Consider the following 11,127-nt stretch of genomic DNA (forward strand, 5'->3'; position numbering starts at 1 on the left):
AATCTAAATAAGGAATGTCTTAATGTTAGTTTTAATTCTAGTAAATGTAGTATAGTTTTACTAGGCTATTTCTTACTGCCTTAGCCAGGTGATGCTGCATGTTTTCCATGTGTGCTGTGCTCCTGTTCACAGCTGTAGATTTGTCATCTGTGCCAGTGAATATTAATATTTGTCGGAACTCAAAATGTCCCTCAGACATTTTTGGAGGTTCCAGGCCTTGGTCAGAAGCATTTTAGACCCTGGCAAGCAACTGAAAACAGCTGTGATTTTGAGTTTGAGCCATGGAATGAGTTACCAACTTTGAAGGTGGAACAAGCAGTCACAAAGGGTTAGATGGTATAGTAAAAGTAGTTACAAATGAGAGGAGAAATTTTTTTAGTATTGTACAGGGGGGTTTTAACACCTGTACAGGGGGGTTTTACTTTGTACAGGGGGGTCAGAAGTTCTAAGATGGAGGAAAGTGGGCCTGATCCTGTTCTTCCTCCTTCTTCTTCCTTACCTCCATGCTCTTGGTGATGCTGGCACTCATGGATTGGTTTAGAGTAGAAAAGCACATTGTAACATAGGTAGTAGGTATTGGGGAAAATCTGTAAACATATAACACGTAATATATCATATAAAAGATAGCAGCAGCCCTGGGCGGGGGGAGGGAAGAAGAAGACACCAGACAGTGAGGGTGTCAGGGGTGTGTGTGTCTCTGCCTGGGCTGCTGACTAAAGCAGCTGCAGCGGGCAAAGACAATCTTTTAGATAACTAGCAATAAACTGCCTTGAGACTGAACAATGAGAGGCTGTGGAGTTTTTCTTTGGAAGTAAAGGTTGGAAGAGAAACTTTACCACCACACAAGAGCCCCGAATCAATCCCGGAGTTCTCACAAATATTAAAAATGTACATTTGGAAGATCAAACATACCAGGAACCATCAAACACTGCATTGTGTACAGAGCAGTGAGCTAACAGATGTTACTGCTGTCTTTTGGGAAGGTCGTTTGAGGAAAATGCTGCATATCTGGTTTTGCTCACTCAATCCTGAGTTTTATGGACTGCTTTGCCTGCCTCTCACTCTCAAGAAGGCACATATTTGTTACTCAAATGTTCTTCTGTTCCTTTAGGATTTCTGATGCTGCACTGGTGAGAGGCAACATTGTAATCAAGGATGAGTCTCCTGTTTAAAGAAAATAAAACAAACAGAAGCCATCAGCCCTGTGTGTTCAAATTTAATTATAAATATGGTGTCAAAATATTTTCCCATGTAGTCTTGCTGTCTGCATAATTCTACTCTGTGTGTGACACACAAGCAGGCTGAGATTTTGTTTCTGCAGGACTGCTGTTTATTACTAACATCAGCAGAAGGGCTGATGTGGTTTCAGCCAGAACCTCCTCCATTCCACCTACGTTCTCTCTGCTCCTACTCTCACCTCCTACCTCGAGCTCTTAGTTTCAGATATATTCCAGAGGACTTGGTTAAAATACTGATAGCCTCAAAGCAAAATTAGGGTTTGCTTTGGGCCATGAGGGCAGAGACTTGATGTATCTGGAGTCACTCTCTTTCCAGAGGTGGCTCTGGAACATGATGCTGCAGAGACTAAATAGTCCCCAGTGCAGTTAAGTGACTGTGGTTTAAATTATCAAATGTAAAATATTGGTTAGATGTTGTAGCAAAAATAGATTGACAGTAGGTACAGCAGTAACTTCTGGTCACCAATGGGCTGAGGTTTCCTTCAGCTATTTTTGGTAGGGTTTTTTGAGTGTTGGTTGGTTGGTTTGGTTTTGGATTTTTTGGGGTGGTTGGGAGGATTTTTTTGTTTGTATTGTTCTGTGTTTTTTGAAATGTGACCTTTTGTGTGTTTTCTTGTATTGATTACTCCTCTTTTCAGAAGTGGATTTATAGGAAGTAGTAAGGGACTCTAGAATACAGCTAATACAACTGTCTCAAATCTGCAGTTAACTTGTATCTAATGGACTGCTGTTGAAACAGGAAAGAAAGCATTTGATATATTTAATAACTCAAAGTTAGGTGGTTAAAATCCGTCTTGAAAAGTATGAGTGTTCTGAAGTATTTCAAAGCCTTAATCTTCTGTTGAGGTTCACATTTTGGTGGTTGGTTTTAGAGAAGGAATAAAATTCATTGAGAGTTGTTGTCTGTTCTTAGTATGATGCAGGATTCCTGTCATTTTTCCAGGGGTCGCCTCTCTTTGATCGTATCAAGGAGTCAAAAGAGCGAGAAGGCCAAACTGATCAGCCTGAACCCACCTCTACTCCCAATATGCCTTTCCAGCATAACCACACTGCTGCAGACCTGTAAGTGAATGCCTAAGGCCCAGGGAAATATGAAGTTGATATTACCCTTAATATTCAAATCCTGCTGTATTCTGTTTTCCTACTTCTTAGGCTTGGTACTTAAGTTTTGTTAAACCATTGTATTTGCAGATATTTATTATACATTGAAAGTTAAATCAAATGTTGAAATATTTCCCCCCAGCCCTATCAAATGTGTATTTGTAAACTGTTGCATTACTTGCCTAGGAATAAACAAGTCCCTCTATTAGGTGTTGGGGATAACAGGTCACAATAGCAATTTATTTCTTCTAGTGGGGAAAAGGGAAGAGTTCTTGCAAGTATTATTCATATAGAATTGAATAATGAAATTTCTTCATCCTGTGATGTTAAATGCTTAATGCATGTTGAACCTCCAGCTATCTTTCTCCTGTGAAATCTCCTAAGAAGAAGGCATCTGGACCTGCTCTAAGTGCTACTTCCCCTCCAGATGCTCAACCTGCTGTGACCCCCCAAACACAGAAAGTGCAGAAATCTACCTCCCTCTCTCTGTTCTACAAGAAAGGTTTGTTCCTTCTGCATGTGCTGACATTGCAGAGTTATCTCTTGCTCTTTATCCTTTTTGGTTTTGGCACCCAGCATTTCTGAAAAGTTTGTTGTGGAATCTGTAGTGAAAACCAGGCAAACCTCTGGAAGGAAGGGCAAAATGGTGCCAGCAGGTGGTTCCTATGTGCACTCTGCAAGTTAGAAGTGAAAACTTCCCTATCCTGGCTGTAAGAATGTCCATATGGGCTCAGATGGAGGGCTCTTCTATTGTAGCATCCTTTTCCCAGCAGTGTCCACAAGGAGATGTCATGTGAAGCTAGACAATGGGGCAGACATGGCTGGTGCTTTCCCAGGCTTGATCTTTATCCCACCTGGGGGATTTTCTTAACCTTTTCTGCTGTGTCTGCTTAGTAACTCTCAGCAGAGTTTGTGCTTATTTGAATTGACATAGACATATGTGTGCAGTGTTGTTTGGTGTGGCCTTCTATGTTGTCCACTATCTCTTGTATAAAACATTTTCCAGTTATTTTGAGCCTGCCTTCCACTACCTTCACTTGATGCCTGGTAGTTTTTTTTTTTCTTGGAGACAGTGAACAGTGCAATGCTGTCCCTCCTTCATTGCATTTCTTTCATTTTGTATACTCCTGTTACAACAATTTCAGTTTATTTTTCTTTGTTTCTGAAGTGTATCTACTGGCCTATCGTCGACTCCATACGCTGTTCCTTCACCTTCTCTCCGAACATCCTGAGCTGGAGCCCTTGATCTGGACCCTCTTCCAGCACACACTGCAAAATGAGTATGAGCTAATGAGAGACAGGCACTTGGACCAGGTAACATGGACAGAAAAGTTTTTAAAAGTTAAAAAGACTCTCCTGAACAAAATGTTCTTTGTATGTTTTTAGCCATTAGAAATTGTACTCTGATGTTTTTATTAATGTATTTATCACTGAAAGGAGGCCTTAGTTTAGACTGAAGTCTGTCATCTGAGCTTTTTAAGCACTGGCCATTACTTGATATGGCACCTTCAAATACCATTTTGACCTTTTTTCAAATTAATGAAGACAGACCATAATTTCTAATAATTTGCATAAAAATATAGTGATTTTCTTTGTGAAGACAACCTGTGTGGCTGATAATTTTTTTTAATTCTACCCTAAAATTACAGTATATGGTAGGAGTTTGAGAAGTTACTATCAGCTCCAATTAGTTGTTTGTCATATAGAAATGGAGGTAGCATTATGTTAAATTTAAGTTCTAGAAGTTCTTTCTGAGTTGTCTGCTAGTTTATAGAGCACAGTCGGTAAAATAAAGTTATTTCATAAGTTGAAATGAAGAAGGTGAATTAATTTTCAGTTGTCTTGTTTCTTTAATAGATCATGATGTGTTCCATGTATGGCATATGCAAAGTAAAGAATGTAGATCTTCAATTTAAAATGATCGTTTCAGCATACAAGGAGCTTTGCAACACAAATCAAGAGGTATGGAAGTTCTTAAATGTTATTCCTCCATAAAAATCTTAAAAATTCTTTTCCCCTGAAATCAAAATAAACTACTCTTGAACATACAGCAGAAAACTTCTGCTTCACTGCATCTCCATATTGTGGAGGAGAAAATGGACTTTAATACTAAATATCTCTTAAACAACTTGGATAGATAGTTTAGTAACTCTCCTCAGAAAACAAATTTCATTCCATCTTTTGAAAAATATGTAATAGTGGTTTATGACTGTGTTTGGAGCCTAAATGAAAAATTTATGTATCTAGTGCTAATAAGATTTTCAAAAGTAACACAAGTTTCTTTGAGTTGTCTGACTTCCTTGGAGCATTTAGGGAAGAGAGGCAGATTACTTTCTACAGAAGCTTTCAACAGAAACATGGTTTGATAGCAAATAGAGATGTTTGGCTATATATCAAACAGCTGTGTATGTATTAAAGTTACAGGCTTAATTCTAACATGAAGAAGTTCCTTCCTTCACAGGAACTTCAATGTACTGAAATTTTTGCACAGCACAGTAATGAAATCAATAGAAAAATCCTCACCAGTTAATGGAACTGTAGCATCCTCTCAGTAGCAGAATTTCTCATAGTGTATTTGTGGATCTTGGCTAAACTCCAGACTTCTGTCTCCAAGCCTATAGAACTATTTTATCCCCATCAGGTCAGTAATGAGTTTTTAGCCTTCCAAGGCATGCACAGTAGTCTAGACTTTTTGACACATGTGTAAAAGCAAATTGTTCTTAAATTTGGAAAATGTTAGAACTATGTTCACACCAAGGGGCTGTGCCAGTTAATGAAGTAGGTGCTTGTACTGGTGTTCAAAGACATTTGGAAAAATCCCCAACAGTTTAGAGAAGTTACAATGGCTTACATACAACTCATGTGCCATCCTAGCTCTTAAACTAACACAGACTTTAAATGACTTTATGAGTTTATCAAATCTAAAACTTTCATTCCTTTTATTTTTTTTAATCTGTGTATGATTTTCCCACTCTATGCAGACTTTCAAACGTGTTCTTATCAGAGAAGAAAAATATGACTCCATCATAGTCTTTTACAACTTAGTGTTTATGCAGAAGCTGAAAACAAACATTTTGCAGTATGCTTCCAGCAGGGTAAGCTATTATCTCTGTTCATTATTTAATAGACTAGAAATATATAGGCAATAAAACCTTATGATTATTTTATTATTCTTGTAGCCTCCCACTCTGTCACCTATCCCACACATTCCTCGCAGTCCTTACCAGTTTTCCAACTCTCCTCGGCGTGTCCCTGCTGGCAATAACATCTACATCTCACCTCTGAAGAGCCCATACAAATTCTCTGATGGGTTTCAGTCACCCACAAAGATGACTCCAAGGTCTAGGTACGTTGTTGACAAACATTTTTTTACTAAATTTAAGGTATTTGGGAGATTTTAGTGGAAGCAAATTGGAAAACTGCAGTCTAGGTTGTCAGTGGTCTGTGGCCATAATATAATTTCTGATTAATAGTTTTTTTGTGTATTTGGAATCTTTATTCATCATTCACCACTTTTTGGTTGTGCTCAAGGAGGTTTTTTGTTGTTTTTTTTCTCTTTTTTTTTTCTTACCCCCCACCAGAGAGGCGTTTCCTGACCTGGTTGCTTAGATGCTGTTGGCTTTGACCCTGCATCACACTCCTGAAAAGCACAGATGAGCTTTGTCAGCTTCTTTAAAGGGAAAATACTTTTTTGCAACAAAATGTTTGTTTAGCTGGCTGAACAGAACATTTTAAACTGCTGGTCACTGGTTCTTAGCAGATGAGGATGACAGTAAATGTACCAGTTTCCAGTGGCTTTTCAGACTAGGATCAAGTGAATCCCACTGTGCACAAAAGTTTAAATGTTATTGTGTATTTTAGGTTCAAGTCCTGCATGATTTTGATTAGCAGACATAAAGTTAGAGATAAGAGGATGATTGTCTGGGTACCCAGCACTGAAGGGTCTTCTGCTGATACAGGACAGACTGTGGGGACCTCTGATTCTTTCAATCCACAATTTCATTTCTGTCTGTGTGATTCAGTTCATTTGGTGATTGAGCATTCACTGGCTCAACACAGTAAAGCACAATATGGATTTGCACTGTTAAAGCGGGAAGAGAGAGGAAGAGACCTTGTTAATGCCTTGTGCTAATCTGTGCAAATTAGTTGATGCTTCTGTCATTGTTAAGTGTAGCTTAAACTTTTCTTCTTCATTTGGCAGAATTTTGGTGTCCATTGGAGAATCATTTGGGGTGAGTTTTAACATCTTTTATGTCTGGTCTTAAAATGCATGTAACTTTTAGAGGAACGGGATAGCCTGCTCACATCTCCAGAGCAGGCCAGTGAGTGTGCCTGCTTTAATATAGTAATTATAGGGAAGTTCTGTAAACTCCTTTCAAATATCCAGCCTTGACCTTCAAAATGTGTTGCATTTATTTTAGTTGCTTTGGCACAAGATAAGGGTTCCTAAAACTCCAGAGTTTTAGAACTCCTAATTTTTTGTGGAGAATCTGGAAAGTTGGAGTGTTTTCAGGATTTATTGGCAATTCCTTCCCTATTTTCTTGTCACTTCAGACTTATGAAAAGTTTCAAAAAATAAACCAGATGATGTGCAACAGTGAGTACCAGCTGAAGCGCTGTGCAGAAACAGGAGCTGCTGCCCCAAAGCCACTGAAGAGGCTGCGCTTCGATATAGAGGGGACAGATGAGGCAGATGGAAGGTGAGAGATTGTCCTGGGCTTTTCAGAGATCTCGCACATGTTGAGGTCTCAGGGCCTTCATCCTAACTTCTTCCTGATATCCTATCTTGTGTTAATTTGCAAGCTTTAGCAGCTGTATGAACTGAGAGATGGAAGCATGAAGCTCCTCAGTTACACGCTTTGATGTCAAAAAGCAACTCGCTTGATTTAAAGTTTAGGTTATGAAGGTAGTTATTTTTATTAACTTAACCTTATCCTTTCTTTCTGCAGTAAACACCTACCTCAGGAGTCCAAGTTCCAACAAAAGCTTGCAGAAATGAGTGAGTATTACTTTGCTTATAATTTGTAGAGCACTGTGTGCTTGGGCCCACTCAGATGAAAACACTGTTCAACACTGATGTGATCTGGGTAATTTGCTTAGCTTTTGTACTTCCTGCATATAATCTTGAAAATGCAGATTACAAAATGGAAATTTATGTACACAGGAAACTTATATGTAGGTTTTTTGTTGCTTAGCTTTTATAGGGAAATGTCTGAGACTACTTTTTCTTCTACAGTGGGTCAGCATTTCTTTCAGATCTTATGGCATCACTTTTCTGTTTTGAAATCAAATTTAAATCTAGCCCATGAAAAGCAAAATGGCCCCAGCCCCACATCTGAGTTGTATTTTCCACTTGTGAGAAGGAGCACACTTGGTCTGGCCAGGCATTCTCACTCTCTGAGAATCTGAGCTCTGCAGCTAAGCAGATTTGGCCATTAAAAACTCTTACATTGCTCATCAAGATAGGTGCGAGTGTGGATCCAGGTACCTCTATTTTAAGGTATAGAAAATGTTTCAGTGTTGGCAGGGTTAAAAAGAGAGCTCTGTCTTGTGTCCAGTGCTGTGTGTGCCACTGAGGGGAAAAGGCATTCCTGGGCAGGCTGTCTCTGGGATGTGAGCACTGCTCAGCCCGCAGCCTCTGCCTGGCTACAAGGCAAGATTCCTGATGTGACACAGACTATCTGCCCACCTGGAGGATGGAGATGGACACAATGAGGGGACAGAAACAATGAGAACTGAACAGGTGGAAGGAATTTCATAAGGTCTGTAAGACTGAGCAAGAATGGCTGAAACAGTGAAAAATTACGTGTCCATCCTATGAGGGATTCAGTTTGTTTACAATAGAAAAATGTACTTCTATCCTGTCATTACAAATTTTTTTAATCAGTCCGAAGTAATTACGAAGAAAATATTTCATTCTTTTTCTTTGCTGGGTTTTCTTTGTAGCATCTACTCGAACAAGAATGCAAAAGCAGAAGCTGAACGATGGAAATGATACCTCAGCCAGTGAAGAAAAGTGAGATTCTTCTCAGGACCAGGGCCTGCACCACCAGCCCTCTTAAGATTGTTTTTGTTTTACAGCCTTCATTAATAGAGTTGCTTTTTAGTTGCTTTTAATTCCAAACTGCTAGTTGAAAGCATTTGTGCTTTTTAAATTGTTAAATGTTTTCCATGATACATTGCCTTATGATGTAGCATATATACAATGCAAGCCACTGAATTTAATTTATATATTTTTTGAGAATTTTTAAAAGGTCTTGGAAAGTGTCTGAATTTCCTGTTGTAGCATTACTGATTTAAGTCAGTTCAGTCTCATTGGATTGAGTTTTTTATGTCTAAAGATGAACTGTTAGCTAGAATGATTTGAAATGCACTAATTTTGTTTCTTAGATTTGATTTTTAGATTTTCATTACTTGCAAATTTTGAAAATGGTGGGCCAATTACTGCAAAGATTTCTGTCTCTGTTCATAATTAACACATCAAATTCCCATTAAATTAAACTGTGCAGCAGCTGGGGGCCTTGCAGAGAAGGGGCCTCGCCTCAGGAGTACCTGATTTCAAAGTGAGCTCAAATCACAGCCTTACTGCTGAAACCAACACTTGGCATTTTGTAGTTTTGCTTCCCCAGCTCTCACTCCAGTGTCATTTCAGAGGGCAGTTACACTGTCCCTCTGTTTGAATTTCATGGATTATGAATCCCAAGGAGATTCATTCCAGAATCCCACAATGAATCTTCCAAGAAGCTGAAGCTTCTTCCCATAGGCAGAGTAATTGATGTGCCCTTTCTTATGTTGGGAAACCTCAAGTATTAAAAGAAAAAAAACCACAAACCACACTCCCCCCAAAAACAAACAAACACAAACCAAAAAACCAAACCCAAACCCCCCTCAAAAAACAACAAACCTAAACCATACCTGGTATACACAAGATTCCAAAATTCTAATGATGCAGAATTTTCTTGATTTCTTCAAATTTTCACCTAATTGTAGCCAAGCCAAACAGCTTGAGGAACAGCTGGAAGCTAAGTGTCTCCAGTTGGGTTCCAGGTAAGAGCAGCCTGGTCTCTAAAAGCACAGGGCATCCCCCACTGACCTTGCTGCAGCCTCTGCAAAAATCTGAACTTGGTGAACCCACGCTGGGAAAATCCATCTGCCTTTACTGAAAAGGCAGTTAATTGGGCAACTTATGAATGGTTGCAACTAGCAAAAAAAACCCAAACAAAACCAGCCAATACTTTTTTCATATTTTGTATTTATAAGTTACTGATTCATATACTGGAACTTTTTTTGCAACAAGAAAGTTTTGTTAAAATAGCCAATTAACAAAAGCACATTTTATTTCCGGAGGATTGAAATACAGGAAATAAATTGTCTTGCTTTAAAATTACCCATTTTTATGAATTTTAGCTTTTGCAGCTTTTAAAATTAAGAACAGGTACAGTAAAAAAGCATGCTATTCATGACACAAATGCTTTAAACCAATGTCTTCCAGGGAACTTATTTACAAATTGTTTAGCTGATCCTAGAATACTTAGAGTAGGAAGTTTTTTAAAGATCCATTCTTGTGTTGATTCAAAGCTAACCCTAGAACTACTAAAAATTCTATGAGCAGCAAAAACTATGAATCAATTTTAAAATAATATTGAGGGGTTTTTTAGACTCAGTATGGCTTCAACTTCCTTACTGAAAAATGTACACAACTTTCCAGAGTATGTTATGTTTATTTTCTCTCTTTTGCAGTTTTATAGAAAGGATGTATGTTAACACTCGGGTGCACTGACTGTAAGCTCTGTTACAGCAGTCCTTTGGCAAGAGGGATGATACAGTATCTAAATAGATTCATTCTTTACTGTGACAATTAATTATTTTTGGTTCAAACAGACTGAAGGCTTTACATCAAATGTACAATATTATTTTATACAACTAATCAGTTTCTTGCCTTTCAAGATAAATAAAATAGCTTTTAAATGATTTATAGTCAGTGTTTTTCTTATATTAGGTGATTTCCTATGGTACCTATCCAAATAAATACATATTAAAACGAATGGCTTTTTATTAGATATGGAATTCTTACTGTGTTTGACGGTACTTTTCTTAGAGTGAGACCTTGCTGTACTAAAAATGGCCTGGAATATTGAAACTGTTCCAGGAAAAAAGAAAATTTGGAATCACAGCAGAAGCTGAGCACAAAATGTGATGGCTATTTTAGGTGCTTAACACTAAGCATCAATTTCTGCAAAAAGCTGAAGCTCTGGGTCTAAGATCAGGTCATTTCTGTCCATTGGTGCTTAAGGGAATGGAATCTATCAGCTTGGCTCTGTAGCCATCTGAAGGTGGGTGAGCCAACTCCCAGCCTCTTCATCTGATGTTTTATACCTTAATCTCTGCTGTCTACTGTTTCCAAATGCTGTTTGTTCTTAAATGTCATAGCAGCTTGTTTCTTCTCCCCTGCCTTTGGACTTGCAAGTGAAGGATTTTGTGCCGAGGCAGCGCTCATGGAGAGGGGCTGTACTGAACAGCAGGTTCCTCACAGGTACCAGAACAGCCACAGGGAGTGTAAGGGCACATTTTCAAGCACAGGAGTGGCTGCAGGAAGACACCTGTGTCACATGTGAAGCAGCTGAAGAAGATCATCACTGTGTGATACCAGCACACAGTACAGGCTGAAATATTTTAAAATGTAACAGGCTTGTCATAATGTACATTTTCTTAAGAAACAATGATTGGTGTTCTGATGACCATTTTATTAATCACAGTTTATTAAGTCACCAGGGCATTGATTTCTTTT

General features: G+C 38.5%; 1 protein-coding gene across 1 annotated transcript in view; it reads left to right on the forward strand.

Annotated features, from left to right (window-relative positions):
* RB1 (RB transcriptional corepressor 1) overlaps positions 1-10,310 on the forward strand; it is a 72,862-nt gene extending 62,552 nt beyond the window's left edge. The window contains exons 18-27 of the mRNA XM_030272595.4: positions 2,182-2,300; positions 2,696-2,841; positions 3,508-3,653; positions 4,197-4,301; positions 5,321-5,434; positions 5,519-5,685; positions 6,541-6,571; positions 6,894-7,039; positions 7,289-7,338; positions 8,286-10,310. Of these exons, the coding sequence (XP_030128455.4) occupies positions 2,182-2,300; positions 2,696-2,841; positions 3,508-3,653; positions 4,197-4,301; positions 5,321-5,434; positions 5,519-5,685; positions 6,541-6,571; positions 6,894-7,039; positions 7,289-7,338; positions 8,286-8,359 (1,098 nt within the window). The 3' untranslated portion in view covers positions 8,360-10,310. The remainder of the gene's footprint in view (positions 1-2,181; positions 2,301-2,695; positions 2,842-3,507; positions 3,654-4,196; positions 4,302-5,320; positions 5,435-5,518; positions 5,686-6,540; positions 6,572-6,893; positions 7,040-7,288; positions 7,339-8,285) is intronic.
* Positions 10,311-11,127: the final 817 nt, after the last annotated feature.

The sequence above is a fragment of the Taeniopygia guttata genome, chromosome 1, assembly GCF_048771995.1.
Source record: "Taeniopygia guttata chromosome 1, bTaeGut7.mat, whole genome shotgun sequence".
NCBI lineage: Eukaryota > Metazoa > Chordata > Aves > Passeriformes > Estrildidae > Taeniopygia > Taeniopygia guttata.